Genomic DNA, 22,859 nt, shown 5'->3' with positions numbered 1-22,859 from the left:
GCCGAGTTTCGGGGCAAGACCAGGCAAGAAACGAGGGGCATCAGCGATCGCTGATCAGTGTCCGGCAGGATCGTCGAAAGCGCGGGTGCGCACGTACGCCGCTTGTACGGCTGTTGTCAAATTAATACGTCACTAAATTGCATAATTCGCGAGTGTCGTCTGCGTAACGCTGTCCGTTCTGTTGCCCCTCCGTCCCCCCCCTGGATCCGCTCGCCGAGGCCGTTAGGCCCCGGATTAAAGGGACCCCGTCGGCGTTTAGGGAGACCGGAGAAAGAGAAAGAGAAAGGAAAAAAGGGCTACGAGGAAGGGGAAGGGAGGGGGAGAGAAAGAAGGAAAACGAGAGAGAGAGAGAGAGAGAGAGGACTAGAGGAGGCTCACTTTGTTCGCCAACACCCCCGAGCATGGCGGACCGGTATGGTAATAGTGCGCTCCGGAAACGCGGGAATGCCTGCGGGAGTGCCGATAGTGGATAACCCGGATAACCGGTGCCGCGCGACGTCGACGTGGACGTGGACGGGGAGAAGAGCGGCGGCCGCAGGGATATCTCTCGGTAACGGCGCTATCGCCGCCCGGATCCGCGGCGGAACCTCGACGGAGTAGCGGTCGGCGGGATTTTGGCGGGTAAATCGGACGGGCGACGCGAGACGCGAAGCGACCGCCGACGCTCAATGGGATGCCGGACGAGCCTTCTCGGCTGAGGACACCGAGGACTCTCGACGAGGCGCGATGACGCGCGTGAAACGGAACGGGACGCGCTCGTAATCCCGATAATAACTGCAGTTGACGTTCGCGGGCGGTTATCGCGCGTCGCTCTCGTTAGAACGGGCATTCCCGCTGGCATCTCCTGCATATCTGCATCTTTGCTCGCGCGCGGGGATCCGCGGGTCGAGCGAATGTCGTGATACTCGGTGATACTCGGTGATATCGTCTGGAGGAAAAGGCTCGGGCTCTCGGGCATATCGGGTGCGCGACGCGCGACAACGCGAAGCTAGTGGCGACGGGCGACGGTTTTGGCGCGCGTATTTTCAGCTGTCGCGCGCGACCGGCAGATGGCCGGTACCGCGGCACGCCGGCTCACGGACACGCCGACACGCACACCCACACGGACGATCGACCACCGCCACTAGTGCCGCGAGCCGCAACCAGTACGGCGAGGGTGCCGCCGTCCGGTCGGGCGGGCGCGCGCACTTATGAAAGGCGGCGAGGAACGACGCGCTGCCGCCGCGTAAACGCGAAGCGAACGCGTCCGCTGCTCGAGTGTTCACCGCGGTCCGCGAAAGTGCCTTCCGCCCGTCCGAGTCTGCCTGAATCGTCGCGAGGGGCGCGCTCGCGCGCTGCTGAGGATAACTCCGAGAGCTGGGCTACTTCGGGTAAGTTTACGTCTCGCGGTGTCATCTTCAAGCGTCACCTATTCACCTATTCACCTGTCGGACGTCAAGTGAGAGCGGCAGAGAAAGAGAAAGAGAGATTTCTATCGATTACGAAACTTGTCGGTTTTCCCTTTCGAGGAAATCTTTCGAAGAAGCTTCAACAAGCTACGTCGCCAGACGTAGCGAGCGCACCATTATCACGACATCGTCAACGACGACGCGCGACTCGTTGACGTACACATTTGGAAGCGTCATCGTGCTCTCTCTCTCTTTCGCGCTCGCTCGCTCACTCTCTCGTTCGTCCGCGCGTACGCACGTTTAACGGCTAGGCGGCGCATGCGCGCCGCGCGCGAGCGAACGGCTGACACATTGACGCCGTCGCGCGTCCGCGCTTTTCCGCGGCCGCACATACACCATACACCATACACGCGCCGGCGGCGGCGCCGCGCGACACGACGCGACGCGAGTCGACGTTTGCGGTCTCGGTCTCGTATATACGCCGATACGCGCAGCTGGTGTCGTACACCACCTCGCGCGCGCGAGAGAGAGGGGCCAGGGGCCTCCCCAGACATTCGTTCGCGAATATATACGCACGGACAGGGAACAGGGACACGCGGCTGTGGCTCTCCGCTCCGCTCTCTCTTTCTCTCCCTCGTTCCCTCTCTTGGGCTTCGCCGAGCAGTGAGCACCGGCGCGCGGCGCACGCGGCACACTCCGTGAACTCCGTCCGCTCCTCGTCTCGTTGCCCGACGCGGCCAGTCGTGCCAGCGCGCCACGGAGTCCGTCTACACGGTTACACACTCGATCGGAAGAACCAACGAGCTGACCGATCTTCTCGCCCGGATCTTCCAGAACCCAGCCTCGTATGTGCACGCGCGACGCAACGAGACCCGCATAGGGAAAGAGAGAGAGAGAGAGGGAGAGAAGGTTCGTTTCTCCTCGCTCGCCGGCCTCCTGGCTTCTGGCCTGAGTCGAGTCGAACCGAGCCGAGAGCCGAGCATGCCAAGCATGCCGAGGCGGGGCTCGCTCTAACTCTAAGGTCCGAGCGAACGCGCCACGCCGTATTTTAGACGGTGAAAAACGGCCGAAACGTTCTCGATCCAGCGTATCTTTCTCGAACGACGGACGGACGCCCTTCCGTTCCGTTACGCGAAGAGCCGCCTGCTCGCCTCTGGCTACCTGCTGCCTTGCTTGCGTCGATCCGCCTGTGCGTAGCCCGTAGCGTAACCGTGGCGGTGGCGGCGGCGGTGGCGGTATCGGATCGCGCAGAAAATGGACACCGTACTCTAGCAGCAGCAGCAGCACGCTCGTAGAAACGGGCGGCCTCGAGAGAAAAAGAGGGACGCATGCCGGGAGAGAAAGAGGGAGAAATCGCTAAGTACGGCGATAGCATGTAAAACCGCAGCTCGACGACGACGACGACGACGTGGTCGAGGGAACGCAGAGAACGCGGGGAACGCAGGGAAAGGGTGAGATCGCGGGCGATAATCCGATCGGTACATCTCGAGTCTCGAGGCGATAGAGGCCCGACGAGGAAGGGCACGGGGACGTGCGCGTTTGGCAATTATTTGTCGTCATTGTCGTTCTCGGACATTCGTTCGCTCCGTCCGCCGGCAACGGTTTTGCCATCAGCCTCGCGGTGCTCTCGTGTGCCATATCCCTGTCGAGTGCCGCGGGAACGAGGGACCGGACCACCCGGACTGGGGGATGCCCGGCTCCGTCCGTCCTGTGACACGCGCCGCGCGCCGGGTGCTGGCCTGCTGAATCTTCTCCCGGAAAAGAGAGAGAGAGAGAGAGAGAGCGCGGGTCTCCGTCTCAAAATACTGTGCGGTGCGGCGCGGTGCGGCGCAGCGCAGCGCACACGTTCGCAAGCAGCCAAGTAAGTAGAAAAAACCGGGAGCGAGCCGTGAGGAAGAGAGACGGAAGGTCCGCGTCGCGGCGGTGGCGGTGGTGGTGGCGGCGTACGAGAGAGCGGCCCCGTATCTCTCCGCGCCGGAGACTCGTTACTTCCGTCTCTCTTTCTCGCTCGAGATCGACGAGGATCGTCGTCATCGGAGGCGGCGTCGATCTCCGCGACTGTTAACGACTTCCCCAGCAGAAACGTGACTTTACGCGCCTGGCGGCGGCGCCAACAGGTCAGCACCCGGTGCTCGCGCGACCCTTCCTTGACTCTCGACAGGTCTCGACTCGCCGGCTGCCGCGCCGCGCCGGTAGAAAGCATCAAGCATCGTGTCGTCGCTTCGGCTAAGACGCGCCGAGGAACGAGGAAGCATCCTCGGAGCAACGCAACGGAGCCCGCGCGCTGCTCCTTTATGTCGTGCCGGTAGCGCACCTTACTAGCGATCGGCGGTGTCGTCTCGGCTCTTTAAACGAGTTCGCCGCGACGCGATGGTGCGCGTTTTCACGTACGCGCGCGTACGTGTGCTCGCTCCCGCGTGTGGGAGCGCGCGTATCTCTCCTCCGCTCCGCTCCGCTCCGGTCACCGGTGCCGCAACTGCCGCGTCCTGCCTAGCCGGCGTGCGTGTGCGTGCGTGAACGCGCGTCGGTGTGCACGAGGTCGTGACTTCGAGTCTCATTATTCGTCCGATGATACGGCACTGGATCGAGTTTCTCGAGATTCCGCGAACGCCGGTCTCGATTGACGTAAGGGTGGCGCGAAGAGGGAAACGAGCCGATCAGCCGAGAAGGAGCGGTATGTACATACATACGTCGCGTCGCGTCGTTGCGCGAGTGAAGGCAAGCTTGTTGAAGGTTCCTATATGCGGTCGCTTTGCTTTTTCGCGCCTCCCCCCCTCTATCTTTCTCTCTCTTTTTTTTTGTTTCTTTCTTTCTCTCTCTTCTAAATATCGGCGTTTCTCGGACGCGGAAAAGCGAAACGAGCGGACCTCGAACGGACCTCGAATCTCGAAAACGTGCGAAAATGATCGAGACGCGCGCGCGATGTTTGACAGCTCTGCCAATGGGGAGGCATCGTTTCCCCTCCGCTCGCGTGCCATTGGCCGTTATCGTCCCACGAGGAACGATAGTGCTTTTCCTCGGGGACCGGGGTCTCGCTCTTTCGAGAAGGAATCGAGAATTCTGACAATCGACGGCGCGAGAACGCCGGCGGCAACGCGTGGCCTTCGATCGATGCTAACAGCTGATTGCACGTTACGTCGAGCTAGAATCGTGGCACCGCTCGTCAGATTTTGATAAGAGAAGCGAGAGACGCGAAATAGAAAGAACTGAAGTTGCTATAGAGTTGGCCAAAGTGCTATTGTTTTATTTTACCATTTGTTTAATCGGCCAGTTAATTCTAAGACACTTTTTTTTACGTGGACTATATTATTCCGTTTTTCAGGTTTTCGGACATAACTGGAAAATGCAAATGTTCAAAATTTATGTGCCTGCCATATATAAAATTGAATTTACTTGCTAAATTGCGAAATATTAAATGTTTTACACAAAAAATTTCTGATACTAGCGGCTTAAAATTTTCATTGGGTCTCGTCCCCGTGTGCGGTCCCAGAATTTAGAAAAATAGAGATTAAGGGCAACTTTGTTCAAACTCCCGATTAATTTAACCAATTGATTGAACCGACAGAATTGTCTAAAGCAAAATTTCCAACTGTATATTTCATTGCTCCATCTAATTTTGTTCTATACGTTATTAACAAAAAGTTATTCTATAATAATTCTATATAGATATTACTTGATAATCATTAATCACCGATTAAATTAATCGGGGCTAGTCGAAACCACCCTATAGGATATGGTTATGCTGGTGTCGATAGAGCTCACGACCTAAGACCTCTGCGAACGGAAGAACGAAATAATAAAGGGATAGGGAGACAGAGAGAGAGAGAGAGAGAGAGGGTCTGCCTCGTCACATCTGGCCGCCTGAAGCCTCGTGCACACGAGACACATTGCGCATTCGTTTGCATCCTCGCACAGCGCACGTCTCGTGGACGCCCGCCGCCGCCATCGTCGTGGTATAGCGGCGGCGTTTCCTGTCTTCGGCGCACTGAGGACCCGGCGTTAGTACCACGTTGCGCCCGGTTGCGAACATACGGAGCAAAGTCGTGAAATCGCTTTGTCGCCGGTTAGTAATAATCCTCGAGTTTGTTAATCCCCGAGTAAGTGATCGAATAGGCTTTTCGTTTGCAAACACGCGAGAACACGTTTCTGGGATCGTCGTTAGTGAGAATCGTCGATTCGCCAACCACGTGCCCAGGTAGGAAGCACATGTCATTTTGACGTCAAAATGACATGTGCTTTCTACCTGGTTGATTTGACGGGCCATCCCCGCGAGCGACCAATCGGCGGACGGGAAGGCAAAAATCGAGCGATCTCATCCTCCACGTCCGAGATAAAGATAAGAAATGAACAAATAGCTCGAGGTTGTCGACGTCGTCGCCTGTTAAAGAAGCAGTTGTTTTTCAATCGATGCTGCATTAATTTTGCATCGAGTGCAGCCGATGTGCTGTGCGATACTTCTCGTACATACCTTGGTTTACCGAGATAACGGCTGACCAATCAATGACGTTGTGCATTGCTCCCAACCTTCCAGGCACAAATTGTGACGCTATTCGTCTCGGGAGATCCCAGTAACTCTCACTAGCTGGTTGTGTACCCGGCAGAAGACGCGAGCTGCGAGTAGCGTTAGGTTTTTTTTTTTTATTGACGCTGTAACATCAATTCTAATTTTTTTTTCTCTCGATTTACATCCGTTTGCATTTTGGGATATCCTAATGAAACTGAATATACGTTCCTTTGCAACGTTATTGAATGATTTTAAAATTTCATACAGTCTCTAATGTTATCAAGCTTTAAGTTATATTTATCACGTATAGAATTATATAAATAATAAACGAGAAATATATCGAAAGCTTAATCGATCTGTCCGAAGAGGGATAGATCCAAACAATTGTATTTACATCCATGTGGCGTTATTCCAAAACGCTACAAAAATGTTCTATGATCGGAGTTGGATAAGTCACAAGTACAGAATAGGATATTTTCGAGACGCGAGCGTCCGTCTCTTTAAATCGCACCCGGAACGATCGGCTTGTCCCGGAATGCTTGTTCTTTTTTTTTCTTTTTTCTAAAATTCCCCGGCCCGAGCGCACCATGGGTCCGTTCTCGGACGCATACCAACCAAGCCTTTGCCGTGCGAGGCCCTTAAGTTAGCTCATTCGATTTTGAAATCATCTTGCGATATACCTAATATTCTTAACTTGCTTCTCTCCTTTGATTATTTCTAGATATCTCTTTTCTTCTCCGATGATCTTTCGATCAAACATAGGTAACAATTAAGCAATGAAATATAAAATAACACGCAAATCAAAGTAATTTACTGCCTTTTGATGTAAAAATAATAAATATTTTCTGTGGATTATTCATTTTTGAGATCAAGCAATTTTCTATTTCTTTCGCAGAATAACTTGCAAGAGTAAAGAACTATTTATACATTTGATACATCTATTTTCATATTTTCATTACTTTTTCCAAATTCGTTGAATTTCGCTTCCTTAGGTACTTGATTGCAATAGTAACAATCGAGTTATCGACGAGGGGGGGGATAGTTTCGCTGATTGCGCTCCTGTGAGTATCTCGAGTTCGCTGAAAATGCGGCTTGAGAACCGCTGCGTCGTAGAACACAGAGAAGCGAACGTGTTTGCATTCGATGAAGAGCCTTATACAACTGACTACGATTTTCGCTTGTCAGAGTACCTATGGACTTATTGGCGGACTGCGGAGACAGACGAATCTAAAGTTTATGCCGAGTATACATATCGCGATTGTAGACCAAGCGCGAAGAAGCCGCTATATAATATCTTAATATTAAAATCATGTGCTATCTTTATCGCGTTAGATTCCAACTCGCGTAGATAAACATCTCGGGGAATCTCGCGAGATCTACCGATGCGACATTTACGTACGTTTATACCGTCGCGACGCGAAGAGACACACTTACGCGAGAAATGACTTTCGAGAACGTAATCTTCTTATTTATAGCTTCTGATGGATATAAACGGCGCGTCACGTGTAGATGCTTCGGTTGACACCACGACGAACCAATCTGAAAAGTACCATTCCGCGCGAACGTGCCTTATCCCTCGAGCCTCGAGAACATTTATAATTTATACAATTATACGCCGCATCTATCTTAGTAAAATGCGCGCGAATCTTATTTTTAGGCTGGGCGAAAGATATAACTGCCTAATTGCACAGCTGGCCGCTGACGGGAGTTGAAAGTGCGAGATCTTGATTAATGATTAGGTATCGACGATTAACGACTTTGGACTTATCAACCAAATATTTCGATAATGATGGAACAAATGTTGCTTTCGTGCCTTTTAAAAGATAACGACAGAGACGATCAGCTGTGCTGGCATTTCAATAAGCCGCGGACAGACGAAAATTGTTATATCTGAAATTTTTAACGCCCGATTGAGAGAAGATTTTTCTTCGCGTCATCTCCTTTTTTTCTATTGTATGTCCCATTTCCCCTTTCGCTCTCGAAATTTGACACGTATACGTAAACCCCGGACGTCTTCAAGTTCAATTTCATCTGATCTATTAGTTTCTCCGGTTCTACTTTATCCGATCTCTCTCCTCGCTCTTCAAGTTCCACGTACATTTCGAATTTAACGGAGCTATTCCGGCTCTTCCTCGCGTTTCTTCTCGGAATCGAATTTTCTCCAACTCGCGTCGCGTCGCGTTCCTCCCCTGCCGGCCCTGGCTCCTCGCAGCTCGCACGCTCGCAGCAGCCGCCACTTTCATTGGACTCGCGAGTCTCGTGCGCGTCCGACCTAAAGCACGGCGCCGCGCAATCCGATCGCGCCTTCCACTAAAGACGGGCGGACGGCGCGGCTCGCGGCGCGCGAGAGGGAGAAGAGAGATGCTAATACTGCACACGTAGCATTGCTTGATCGCGTCGCCCTTATTATTTCCGTATTGCCCGTGGTGTGAACGCGCTCGCGCTCGCGCACGTGTACGCACACGGTCGGTCGGTCGTCGCTTTTACGCCCGCCGCCCGGTGCGCGGACAGGTCGCCCATCCGTCGACGACGCGGGCGGCGCGTCTTTTTTTCCCTCCACCCGCCTCCCCCGCCGCCGTAGGGAGCCGGAGAAGCGAAAAACCTTGGGATTTAAAAATGACACTCGCTGCCGCTGCCGCGGTCGCGGCCGCACGTGTGACGCGCGCGCGCTCGCTCGCGGCGAGCAGCACTCGATAGCGGTTAACGGCCGAAAATGCGGCCGTGTGCTTAGAAATAGGTCCGTGCGCCGCCGTTAATCGGCAATTCTTTCCCCGCGCGGCCGCGTGTCGAACGTCGAATGGCCGGTATAGCGACGCGATCGCGAGTCGCGCGGCAGGAAACCTAGAAATCTTTCGCGTACGGGAAACTTATTGTTAGCTCGCGTGCTCCGCTCGTGGACCGCAGATCTTGCGATCTCGTCGAAATGCCCGGTCGCGTCGATCTGTTGCATCTCGCGTTGTTGAGGGTACATCATATCGGTATAGTTTTTTTTTTTTGAAGATTGTCAATATTATGGCGTTTCAAGCAGCATGATTATTTAATTAGAAGGTAATTGATGTGTGGCTTTGTAATTTGACAGTTTCACGTGTGCCTCATTTCAGACACAATCGCATTACCAGGATGCCTCGGGTAAGGAGACAAGTGATCCTGGAGGATCCAGCCAGGCCGGTTACTCCGGACATGGTGGACACAAAGTTGTGTGAGTTGCACTTGAAGATATAATCCAAGTCATTGTTAACTCCCCCCTCAGATTAGCTCACTCGAATCATCTTTTTACAGTAAAGCCCGAGTTCCTGGATGACGGTTCTTTGGATGAGATCCAACCTTCAAAAGTGGCGGAAGAAACACCGAGCCCTCACTTACAGGATCATCAGTACGGACAAACGCCTTGTTATCAAATAGCGAGAAAACCCACGCAACCACCACCAAGAGCTGAGGTAAAATGATTGATGAGTGATGATGGTAAATTGATGCTGAGGTAAAATTTCTATAGTAATCAGATTTCTTACAGTAATCTTAATCACAATTGTCTACAAATCTCAATATTGATATGTGCAAAGAGATTAAATAAGCATGCTATCGACCAATCAAAGCTCTTCTCTTCTTGTCAGATATCAGTTCAAGCGGTAAAAAGAAGACTGAATTTGGAGGTAGGGACAACTGGCCCCAGCCAGTCTGCCTTCAAAGCACCCAGAGGTAAACGCAGAAGATCCGGCTCGAATTCTTTAGCCGGTCATACACCTACCAAAAGTAAATGTCTTTTCCGCTCTATGACCTTTTCCCTGTTTTCTTCGCGTGTCATCCAAGGAAAAAATCGTTTATTGTATTGCAGGTAAAACTGTAGAGAGGACACGATATGACACGTCTTTGAGTTTGCTCACAAAGAAGTTCATTCACTTAGTCGAGAGCAGTCAGGATGGTGTGGTGGACTTGAATGTAGCGTCAGAGAAGTTGGAGGTACAAAAACGTCGTATATACGACATTACTAATGTTTTAGAGGGCATCGGTATCTTAGAGAAGAAAAGTAAAAACAATATCCAGTGGAAGTACGTTATCTCCTAGTATATCATACAGTTTATCGTCTATTCTGCATCGATATAATCGTAGATTACACTCGAGACGTTAATTGCTTGTTATAGAGGCGGTCAGTTACCGAACAATCGGAACGATATCGCTAATCTGAGAAGGGAGGTCGCGGATTTGGAAGCTAAAGAGAACACCTTGGATCGACTGATCCACGGTGCCGATAAGAATCTTCGCGAACTCTGCGCGGACAGACAATACGCTTATGTGACGTATCATGATTTACGTTCAGTCTCAATGTACAAAGAACAAGTTATTATGGCTGTGAAGGCCCCGCCGGAAGCTACACTCCATGTCCCGCAACCGATCAATAACTTCGGTCAACAAAAGGTAAAATAGTAGTAAAATTTGATATTATTTATACATATTGTTACGTTCCACGTGCTTTCTAACGTTAAGATAAAAATACTATTTTGTATTCTCTGATCAAAGATATTTACCGTGCATTGTATTCCAATCGTATCAATATTTTTAGCTTCAAATGCACATGAGGTCGGAAAACGGAGAAATAGGTGTGTTTCTGTGTCCTGAGGATTCCACAGTCAAAACGTTACCCTATCCCGGGTACGCGACAACGCAATCTGTGCCTCAATCAAAAGAATCCGATTTATCTTGTTTGCCTCCTGAATTGTTGATTAATCGAGAAAGCGACGAGCAAATCGAGCCAGTACCTTCCGACGAGAGTTTCATAAATACTCGTCTATGTACTCCCGTAACTACAGTTACCAGTATAACAAGCATGAAGGACGCGTTCTTATGCGAATCCGATGATTATGGACCAATGGGCGGTGGTAAATTCCAACTCCAAACAGAGGACCAAATCAGCTCAGGTAAGATTTAGAAGGAAATAATGCTTGTGTGCTTTTTCTTTTTCTCGAAAAAAGCTTTCTTCGTATTTTATACTAATGGATTTTCTAAAAGTAATGAAATTGAAAATGCTTAAACTAATTTTAAAGGAATGAAGTAGGGAAAACATATTTAATTTTTAAGGTAGGCTTTTTCCAGTAAATTATTAGTATCTTCTGTTTGCTTTTGTCTATATTTTTGCGAAATTTATGTATTTTATTTCGTACAAGGAAACTATTTGTCAAATTTTTAATTTTATAAATTTTGTGATCTTTTCATTTATATTTTAACATGTGCCGAATATTCTCATAGATTATGCAATTGGATCATGTGAAACTGTGAAACTGTAAATTAAGATGCAAATTTAAATATATCAGATTAAATGATTTGTTATAAAACAAATGTTATCAGAATTGAAAAATTATAAATTACTTCTTTCTTGTTGGCATATATATCAATATTTTTTTCGCAAAATCTAATACTGTATTACTTTGTAAATATAATATTTTATTTCTTTTTATTTAAAATATATTCATACTTCTAATATGTCAAATATCGAAAGAATAACATTATTGAATTATGTGATAATACGTTCTTTTATAATTGGCATTAAGAATTCTATTTTCTTACTGTAATTATATTGAATTATGATGTCGGAAATAAAGCGAGAAATCTTTTTTTCTTCTTTTTACTATATGTTAAATTATAATAAATATAATAAATTAATTTTTTTTTATTTACATGTTGCTTGATGCATTTTTGATAAGATACAGATTGATTGAATATATCAAAGGCTTTTTCCCATTTATAGATTAATAAATAGCTGTAATTTTTGATTAACTGTCAAAACTTATTTTCACAAAAAATTCGAGATAGATGCAGCTTAAATTACACATGCATTTATTAATTGAAAAGAGACTTTCTAATATTTCATTTAAACGTATAGTATAAAAAAACAAGATTTTCTTGATTTCTCGCCGCGCATATTCATAATTTAATTTTTTTGTTGAGATTTTAATATATTGCTATACCAATTATCTTGTGTATTTTGTACATTCTTTTTTTACTTAATTTTTTCTTGCTTTAATTGCGCAATATTTCTAATGCTTCATTTAGTTTAATGCTTTACGCTTTGTATATGTACAGTTGTATTTCTTTTTTTTTTAAATAAAGTAATAAAAAATTTTTTTGCCTCTGTGTTACTAAAATAAACTCCGACGTTTACTGGACGTTCTTTTCATATTGAAAGCATGTTGAAACTTGCAAAACAGATATTACGTATGTGAGATAATTATCTTGCAATTGTTGAATTACATCCTTTTTCATTCGAAAAGAACGTGTTGCATGTTACAATTTAATAATCACTTGTGGACAAATATTATTCAAAAGAAAGGCAGTGGAAGTTAAATGTTTTCATGTAACTTAATGACCCATATTACCTTTCTTTTGAATATTTCACTGCCTTTTCACCAATGGATGATGGCCGTACCCTGATGGAGCTCTGGCTGTGACTTGTGTGTTAAAATTATCAAAATCACATCACAGGCAGAGTTCTAGTTAGGTAACGGTTTCAAACAGCAAAGCTCGTGTCGTGCGAAGGTACGTTCACTTATACTAATTATTGGCCTCTATTATGTTTTATTTAATGTTACCGCGTTAATATTATCACGTAATACATGGATACAAGATGTTTCCATAAAAAAAATCTTTTCATTATAATTATCTCTGAAAATTCTTGGAAGGGGAACATATATGTAATTTGGAAATTGATGTAATCGACCCGAATTTTGCAGCACTTTACTTTGATTCCACAAATATTTACACGACTAAACGATCTATTACAAAAACATTATCACGTTGTTATTTTCAAAACTTATTTAATAAAAGCTTATAAGCGTATATTTAGCAAACTGCTCTTAACATGTAATTCTAAAAACTAACAATATGCATTAATTGTACTCTTTAACGCTTCCTAACTGATTGCAAACTTTTTAAATAAAATTTATAAAATAAAAAGTGCTTGTGGTGCATCACAAGAAAACTAAAGTAAATTAGATGATCTGCATTACTGATATATATTTCTTAATAATGTGTAACTATGAATCCGTTTGTAATATGTGATTCATTTAAATATTGAAAAGTCTTTATTTATACATAATCAAAAGCTTTCAGAATTATTCTTTCAAATAATTGTTTGCAAGCAATCTAATGAAAATGAGGCTAGATTTGATATTATAGCAAGTTCATCATTCGTCTTACTTTTGTTGCAGATCTGAGTATTCTCGATTTTGGAGAACAACTACTGACTTTGGAACCGCCTCTCTCCGAAAACGACTACTCGTTCTCGTTAGGCACCGAAGAGGGTCTTTCGGATCTCTTCGATTTTAATATTTAGAAATATCAACCGCTTATTGCACGGGCGTTTGTGTCTTTTTGGGCTGTTCCTCAAACAGACAGAATTGCTTCGTCAGTTTTACAATGCGCCTTCGCAGTGGTGGTTGACAGTTTCGTTCCGCACGTCGATCTTCGTGAGGAATCACGAGCATACAAAGACCTTTTTGTTTATTTACTGTCTCTTCAAGCACGCAATTTTCTACCTGGAATTTGTTTTCCGCATTTTTTGTACTTATAAGACGTCACGCTTAAAAGAATAGCTATAAGATAATCAAGACACACCAGAGGCAATTTTAAATTTTATTCTACAGAAACCAAAGACAGATTGTATAAATTGCACTATATAATGCATTATATTTTTCCGTAAAATAATTTTACACTAGCCAATTCATTATTATCTGTCCCAGATAAAAATTCTAAAGGAATGCTATTGATCTGATTGCGCCAAAATATTTTAATCGTACCATTTTAATTTCTTATTGGATCACAAACTCTGAATGTGAAGAAGCCAAACCGCGAGGCACAGGATAAACATATCACAATATTGTTAATGCGTGCTTTCGGCATGGTCTGCGTTGATCGCGTTCGCGGAATGGATTGCGAAGACATTAGACAAAGAGATAGGAGAGGAAAGAGAGTGTATGTATGCATATGTGTGTATCTATGTTTGTCGTGTGCATGTGTGCAAGGAAGAAAGGGAGAGAAGAAGGAAGAAAAGTTGAAGAGCGAAGGCGCTTTTTCGTGCAATCTGTAATAATATTGTAAATTGAGCTAAGAGATAGAAGAAAGAATGTATTTGGGAATTCAGAGAGAGGACAGACTGTACTCGTGTCGGACAACGATCTGATTGCTTTCCGTAGTTGTCCAACTGTAAAATGAATGAGACGGTTAATGTCATCGAATTCTTTCTGATATAAGGTTTTGTTTGACGGAGAGGAGAGGGAGAGGAGAGAGACGAGATTGCGAGGATTATTCCGTACGCTCGCGCGCGCGAGAAACGACTGTGTGCGTATTATCGGGACTTGGATTTTCTAAGTTAAATATGCAACAGTAGAATTCATCGTTTTCCCTCCGGACGATATTTTTTTTAATAACGAATACATATTGCCTTGTTAATAAATTCGACAGTATGGTAGTCTTATTTCGCGTGCTTTTGTAACTCCGACCGGTCGAATGACAAATCAAGATAAATAAACGTCGTTTTCCGTTTTAAATATATTATTTTATTCCTCGTTATTCATTGAAAGGGAAATGGAACGCGATGGCCACTAATCGTTTTATGATGATTATGTTACTAGCCGGTTTTAGAAGGAGTCACACGCTGATCAGCTTTTTATCGATGTCACGAAGACGAACGTAGATAAAGTCAAAACGTACATATGTACAGTGGCGAAAACGAGTGAAAGATCTTAGACTATATTGTCATATTTAAATGCGTATTTAATCCCAATTCGCAATCGATCATATTGTCTAAGATCCTAAGATTTAAGACGCAGTACTATTCTGGACTTGATCACGGGATTTTTTTTAAAGAGAGTTTCTTGCCGGTGAACTTGGATACTGTCGAGTAACGCGGTGCTGGAATTGTTTTATCGAGCGAGATTCGTGTAGAGATACCTCTTCTTGTTCCTCGAGATCTCAAGGATACACTGGAAAAAATTGTCTGGAAGTCCCTCAAGGATGTACCCTAACGTACAACTTAGTGTACGTCCAAAGCCATAGTGCCTACAAAATAATGATCATACCCTTCTGCAATTGTAAATACTTAACAAAACAATTATACAAGTGTAAGCTCGCATCATAAATATACGTATGTATACATTACATACACCCCTCACACATACATACGCGCACATATATATGTGTGTGTGTAAAAAATATAACAAATGAATAGACACTGCGAATATTTCGTTATATGTAATTATCATAAAAAATACGGATTAGTTACTTTTAATTTTATTAATATTATTAATTATTATTGAAGCACTTTAAACGAAACAAAATATTAGTTTATAATTTCATTTATATACGTATGTATATATACACATATATACGTGTACATGTATGTGTACATGTAGTGTGTATTTACATTTATAGCGAAGAAACGTTGTGCAGGATAACGAAATTGACTGTTGCATTAAATTCATATTAAAACGATTTGAAATATCTTAATAACTATAATAAATTATTAATTTATTGTATGTGGCATTTGTACGATTAACGATATACGATAATTTCATAGGACTTAATTTTTTTAGAGGATTTAGAATATGTATAGACAATTAACGCGCAAATGTAACATTTTCTTTATTGGATTAGATTATTTTTCGAAATGTCTCAATAGAGTCGGTATATAACACGTATTGTTACAGATGTTCTGAAAATAATTGTGCTTGAAAATGAAGGCTCCGTAACGATGTGATTTAATCAACATTGCAATTGAAGATTGTTACTTTGCACAATGTTCGGCGCGCTCCCGTTCGCGACAGCCGGGAGGAATTGTATTAATCCTGTTTTCATTTTCCACTAGCCGGCATCGAGCGCTTTTTTTATATGGCCACGAGAAGACAATGGGAGCATAGACAAGTGGAGCATTGAATATGAAAGTGAGTGAGAGAGAAAGAGAGAAAAAGAGAGTATGAGTGTGTGAAAGAAAGATTATTAGTTCGCCATCGTGAGTAGGGTAGATTTTGCGACAACGCGTTTACGTATACGCGCTTCTTTCGATCGGTATGTTTGAGAGACTGTACGAAATTGATAGCAAACACGATTAAATCCTGGTCGATCATCGTAAAGAGAAGAAATAGAAATTGAAAAGCCAAAAAGAGGAATAAAAGAAAGAATCGAACGATGTATTATTACGACGAATGAACATTTTGTCACGTTTTAATGGGTCCGGCCCGCTAAAAGAACACCGCAGAGAAGAAAGTTGCAAAATATAATCTTATGTAACATCGTACAGAAATGTGCATTATTATTCCATTCGCATAAATCCTATTGGCTAATTTAATCCACACGAATATAATCGTATCCGACTTGCGATTTCATTCTCCTTCACACAGGCCTTCCATCTGGCCAGTTATTTTTTCTCCAAATAGCTCCTGACCTTCTTATCTTCGGTGAAAGGAAAGACAATCTGGTCAGATGGGTCCTCCATCGTCCCTGCCTTGGCCTGTCTATCTGCCTTGTCATTGCTTGGTATACCCCGGTATCCAAGGACTATGAGATGATGTTATTACCTTCCCCTAATTTGTTTACCGTTTGCATACAGCGCCAAATCAGAAAAGACTTAAATATGAAAGGTACATTCCAAATACGCGTTAATTTTACGTAATAAAATAAATTTTTATATATAATTAATTATTCCGACATTGGCATGCTGATATGTATTTTTATTGTATTAAAAGCTTTCTGTGCAGTAAATATAAAAAATGATAAACATTTTAAAAATAGTTTCTGAAACTTGGGCCGAAAGAATTTTTCACAGTTTTCGTTACAGAAAAATTAATTTTTGAGATTTATTAGAAAAACTAAAAGGATCTTTAATAATTTAAGGGCATTATATTGTATAGGATAAAAATATAGAAATTTAAAGTTTTTAATATTGTCATAACTACAGTGTGATGGATTATCTGTATTCGGATTAAGGTAGATGTACCAATGCCTGGACACGTACGTATGTCTGGACATTTTTATCATTTTAATCCTTAAATAAGTCATAACGCGAATTAAAATCAAAGAATCGAAGATAAAAATATTTTTCTTGTATTACATTTTTATCTTTGATTTTAATTCGCGTTATATTGGGTTGGCCAATAAGTCCGTGCGGTTATTTGTAAGTAACATTTATAAGTGAAAAACCGCACGGACTTATTGGCCAACCTATTACTTATTTAAATTTAAATACTAATATGATAAAGGTGTCTAGACATAGATCTTAAGTGTCCCGGCATTGGTACATTTACCTTAATTTGTTTTTATCCTTGAGTTTCGTTTTTGACGCAATCTCATCCTCCTTTAAAGCTGAAACGTCAATTTATTGCAATTATAATTCATACTCGGTACAGCTGAATAATTTCCAACTTCAATTTATTTTGATTTTGGACCACGAAGCTTCTATTATTGATTTATTATTGATTATTCATATTGTACAAGTCTTTCGAAACTTACAATAAACGGAGCTTTCAATAGTTCCGATTCGCTGATATAGGTCGGCGCATTAGAAAATACAAATCCGTAAAAAAAGGAAGGAAACGGGAAGGGGAGATCGAATAGACTTAGTATATGTATAGAATAAAAAGTAAGTAATAAAAATAATCCCATCCGTGAAATATCGGAGTAATCGTTAAAATAACCTTCCTTAATTCAGTACGTTGAAACGAAGCTCTCTTTAATCATAATATCATTCTCCCAAAAGACGAGTATTATTGTACAAAGTATATTAGCGTATTAAGTGTGCGTAGCACGCAAGTTATGCTATTAATTTGCATACTACGCACACAATTTGGGGGTACGTACAATGTTAAATGTGTATCGTTATCCTCCATACAGTGACAAACTTGATATAACTATACGTTATTGTATGGTTGTGCCGTGTTGTAATTATGACAATTTATATAGAAATTACATACAATTATATTAAAGCGTTATTAGCTTTAGGAAGATGTGTGTATGTGTGTGTAAAGAGGAATTATATATATCTACAAAATTTATTTATCGGCCATAAAATTATCCGTTGTCGGGTGACTCGCTTTTACGCCTCGTCGTCGAGACGTTCACAGATAATATCTTCTTCGCGTCAATCATCATCAATTAATATTTCAGATAAAAATTATTTAATCAGAAAGGGTATTCAGGAAATGGTTTAATTCTCAGAGAATAACAACTTCTTGCGAAAATATTATCCTATCTAATATCATTCAAAATTGAAACTGCATGGACAAAGAAAACCGAGAAATACTTTAAAACTATCTTTTAAACTAAAAAACAATTGTTTGCTATAACATTTGAATTTTTAGAATATATTTTTATGACAGAAATCAAGAAACACTTTGAAATATAAGTTACGAAATATTTGTAAAATCCCTTGTAGAAACCCTTAGTAAAAGAAAAATTAGAAATGATAATTAAATTTAAATTAAGCAATCAACCAATAGTACTGTACTGTTTTTGTAAATGTACAATAAGTTAAGCAATATTTTACTGGAGAATTTGATATTTGTATTTTTATTATTTGATTTACATTAAAGTTTCGATTTCAAATAGTACGAGTCTCGTTATTGTACTTTCTTGATTTTCTTGGTCTGCATACATATCGTAAAATATAAATGTTAATATAAATAATCATCTTGCTTATAGAATAAAATTTACATAATAATCAAAAGAGTATTAAACTCGTAAATCGATAAAACGTAATTTTATATTCGCAAATTTTTAATACAATGGTTGGGTAACGAGATATTTAATATTGAGAATTAAAACATTGTAAAAAAGAGAGGGTTGTTGAATATGTTAAATCTATGATACAATTTTTTAGAATGCTTACTCTCGTTATTGCAAATCGAAATGATTACTACTATATTTTAGATGACTTCCTTTTATATGACTTTTTAAATTAGAATATAAAAGAGTTGATTTTTTTAAAAGGTAGATGATATTGCTCATGAAATATCAGAATTTTTTATAAATAATAAAATATCCGATATCGCGTATGCTTCCTGAAACTGAATAACGTTTATCCGAAACATTTTCTTTTAATTGATGAGATAAATAAATGTTACTTCAATCAGCGATGAAGGTGAATGTTATATGTTACCTTCACTTAACGTAGCACGCGCTTTTAGCTATTTTATCTAAGGGGTTAATTAGAATTACAATAGTATATACATAAAAGAGACGCGCGTTGCGTTGGCACAGCAAAGATGTGTGCCCGGACTGCCATCCAGCGCTCAGCAGGAATTGTTTTGCGATTAATTAATATATGATTGACATATATTTAGATTTTTTGAACTTAATTGCTTTCGTTGTGCTCTTTCAGCAGCTTCATGCCAATTAAGAATAATACGTATATATTTCGTATGAAGAACATTTATCAACTGTCATACATTAAACTTTTTTTTCATGCTAATTTTATTCCGTCTTTTCTTTTGCCGCGTATAAAAATAACGCAAAATATGTAGCAGTAAAAAGAACTCGATAAAGTTCTATAATTTTAGCGAATAAAAGCTTTTTCCGCCGAAATAGGATTGACTATTAAAATCAAATTAAAGTTAAACTTGGATATTTCTTGCACAAATTATCACGTATATGTTCAAATAATTCGGTAAAATTACTTTCTAGATATTAAGACAGTGCAGGATGTATATTCGGTTAATTAAATAATACCCGTTCTTCGTGCCTTGCTCCAAGACATGAGACATGACAATTCCCGGTCTATTAAAAGCAACGTTTTGACACGGTAATGAATAGAATAAAATGATTTAAGTTTGAATTGTTTTTATCTTTATTCCAGATATGAATAAAAAGACATTAATTAATTATCTACATGTATTATCGACTTTCCTCGCAGCGTCACCCACTGCCAGGTCAGTATTTATTAAACGGCTGGCAGTCCCGGCTTTAATGGAATGTTGCGATTATATTATCTAATTAATGCGAGCGATACAGTCTACGGCTACCGCGTCACATAACTATAGTGTCTTCGTTCGTGCCTCATATCGTCATCTTATTCGTCGCATTGTTCACGTTCCTTTCTCCTGTCGCAATATATCAAATAATAATCTAAAATTATGAAGCCGCCCGATTTTATATTGTATTTACTAACAACAATGTCGCTCTCTCGCATTTGCGCAAGCTAGATGTGTGTATTTAATGTTGCCTTTTTATTTTAACTCTTCAAACTTATAGCTGATTAAAATTCTGTACATTGACTTTCGAATTGGTTTTCGACTGGTCCAAATATGTTGCTTCCGGAAACACATTTTCTTGACAATTACATTGTCAAATATTTATTGTGATAATTCATCAGTTTCTGTTCTGATATACCATGCATTAATAGGGATTAAATTTTTTTAATCACGACAATTTTGTTAAAAAAGAGTATCTTCATATTCATTGGAAAGGTCATAGTTTTTTTTACAAATAATTAAAAATCTATATTTTTTAATATCGAAGATAAAACTCCGGAAATTTTTGCAGTCGTGTCGTATATATTGAAAATGTTTAGTATTTTCGTCGAATTAGGCTTGTGTGAAATATTGAGTATCACCCTGTTCAACAAATTGATACAAAGTCGACAATTCAAATACATCTTATCACAAGTTACTCGAGACTTCACATTTCTTTGTGCTGATATTTAAAAAAAAATTCTTTGTTCTTATTCTTATCTTAATATCCTGAAATAATCACGTTCACACTGGATTTTGAAAATTTTTGTCGCAGGGCACTATATCTGTATCGCTTACTTTTGTTCGATATACTTAATTAAAATCTCAGATCACGCATATTACTTTCTCTTTCTCTCTCTCTCTTTTATATGCGGTATAATATTTTATAAATCACTTGATAATAGTAAGATAAACTTTATTTGTTTTAGTGGAAAGTAAAATTTATGATTTATCACGTAAATTATGGTTTGTCATATGTGAGGCTGATAGCGAACGTGTTAAACAATTATCTCAACATATGTTTTTCTATGTAATTTATCGATGTGTTCAATTCCATTATAAATTATGACTTGCTCTTAATATGAATCTTAATATGAATCTACTTGTAGTTTCTCGCGCTTTATATTATAAAATGGCTAACGCAAGTACGAGAAGCCTTTAAATGCTTCTAGTCTATTCGTAATTGGAAATTCATCCCTCTTCACTCTCTTATGACACAGGGCTAGCTTTAAAAGCACGATAAAATCAGTTTTAAACAGAGCGTTATTTATGTACATTATTCGTATATGCAAATGGTATTCTAACAGTACATTTGTATACATATGTAAATTTATACGCTTCCCCAGTCCTTTTCAATTTAGAAATATTAATATTAATGTATAACAATTTCTTTCTACTGTGTATCTCGTGTTAAGGTACCTAGTTCAGATGTTTCTATTACACAAACATCGTGTAATCTTTTGTAAAAGGCTTGCCAGCCGGGGTCGATCGAATGCGATGAACGGGGGCATGGCAAAAATTTATTTAAGGAAAGACAGACTTTTACAAAGTCAGCGCATAAATCTAATTAGCTGCCTCTTTTATTTAACACATCTCGTTCTCCCAGACTATAGTACGTATAGTCTACGCGAATTAAAAACGAATATATGTTTGCGCAAATGCACATGTATATGTGCACAGTGTCTATATATATATATGTATAGGATGTTAAAAAATTAGATCTACAAACTTTGGCGGAATATAAATAACCTCAAGAGAACGTTTTTTAAGTAACAATATTTTTTTACCGAAAAAAATATTACTAGTAAAAAATATTTACTTTTCAACGTTTTTTATGTTCCTTCAAAGTTTGCCGGTTGAAATTCTTAATATCTTGTACGTATATATACATTATATATGTATGCGCAGCAATGAAAATGCAATATATGTATAATATCAATATATCACTGCTGCCCGCGTGACGAGTAGCATAACGAATGAATCCTCGATCTTGTTTAAAATGATCTCAACGATAAAAAACAGTTCTATGTATTTACACGACTTCCCTTCTCGCTTACACAGCACGCAGTTACCATCATACATGCGGCTATCTACATCGAGCCCTATCGTCGAACGCGAAAGCACTTGAACAACGTTTCGTTTTACCCTGATCTTTTAACGTCCAATGTTCAATGACAATCGGTGAAAATCGGTAAGGTGTCTACTGTACTGTTCGCTCGAGGCGTGTTAGAATTTACGCGGCAGTGTTGGTTTATGAGCGACGAGAAAGTAGCGGGTGAAACGACGGAAAGTACCTCTCGAACATGCGCGAGATTGTATTATTCAGTGTTCAGATTGTGTCAGATGGTGTCTTAAACTTAACTTTAACGTTAAATGAATGTTGTTCAAATCAATGCCTTTTTTGTACCTAGCTAATAATACAAACTGCAAGAATTAAATTTATCGGCATATAGATGGATCGAGACTGCTGCTGCGATCAAAGCTCATCCACAGACTGACTTACAATTTCACGTGTCGAAAGAGCATTTTCCGCCGTTTTTGATATTCTAAAAACTTCTCAAGACGCTCATCGTTAGAGGCACTCTGTCCGCGATTAAACTGTCAAGTAAATGCGCACGTGTAATCGCATCGCAATCGTTATTGTAACGCCAGCAGAACCAGTTTACGCCGTTATCTATAATCTCGCACTTCGGTTCCTTTCGTCAGAGTTTCTTCGAGGACCGCGTCGCCATGCTAACGGCGTAAAGTAAAAAAATCTAAATGACTAAATTATTAAACTTATAACGAATAAAAATATATAATACGCCTAATTAACTAAAAATTAATTAATTGTACATACGATAAGATCAGTGCGACTTTTTCCAAATAATATTTGGATATTTTTTCATAAATGTTCTATGCAATATTCTCAACGTAAAATATTGAGAATTAAGATTTTTGAGTGGAAATATATAATAAAAATAGTAAATAAGGAAAAAA

The 22,859-nt window shown here is 41.1% G+C and overlaps 1 protein-coding gene across 8 annotated transcripts; it reads left to right on the top strand.

Annotated features, from left to right (window-relative positions):
• The first annotated feature begins 348 nt into the window (after positions 1-348).
• LOC112452485 (transcription factor E2F2-like) lies at positions 349-15,084 on the top strand. 8 transcript variants are annotated; one of them, XM_025012723.1, is made up of 8 exons: positions 349-1,370; positions 8,994-9,091; positions 9,172-9,329; positions 9,504-9,642; positions 9,725-9,938; positions 10,032-10,305; positions 10,451-10,805; positions 13,092-15,084. In XM_025012723.1, exons 2-8 carry the CDS (start codon positions 9,013-9,015, stop codon positions 13,214-13,216), a joined length of 1,344 nt encoding a protein of 447 aa, XP_024868491.1. In that variant the 5' UTR covers positions 349-1,370; positions 8,994-9,012; the 3' UTR covers positions 13,217-15,084. The 8 variants fall into 8 exon arrangements, with proteins under 8 accessions (XP_024868491.1, XP_024868493.1, XP_024868489.1 ...); XM_025012725.1 differs by lacking the exon at positions 349-1,370 and adding an exon at positions 1,834-2,233; XM_025012721.1 differs by lacking the exon at positions 349-1,370 and adding an exon at positions 1,834-2,748.
• Positions 15,085-22,859: the final 7,775 nt, after the last annotated feature.

Source organism: Temnothorax curvispinosus, unplaced genomic scaffold, assembly GCF_003070985.1.
Source record: "Temnothorax curvispinosus isolate PA1 unplaced genomic scaffold, ASM307098v1 QBEX01003408.1, whole genome shotgun sequence".
Classification (NCBI taxonomy): Eukaryota; Metazoa; Arthropoda; class Insecta; order Hymenoptera; family Formicidae; genus Temnothorax; species Temnothorax curvispinosus.
This window is presented reverse-complemented; position numbering and strand designations above follow the sequence as displayed.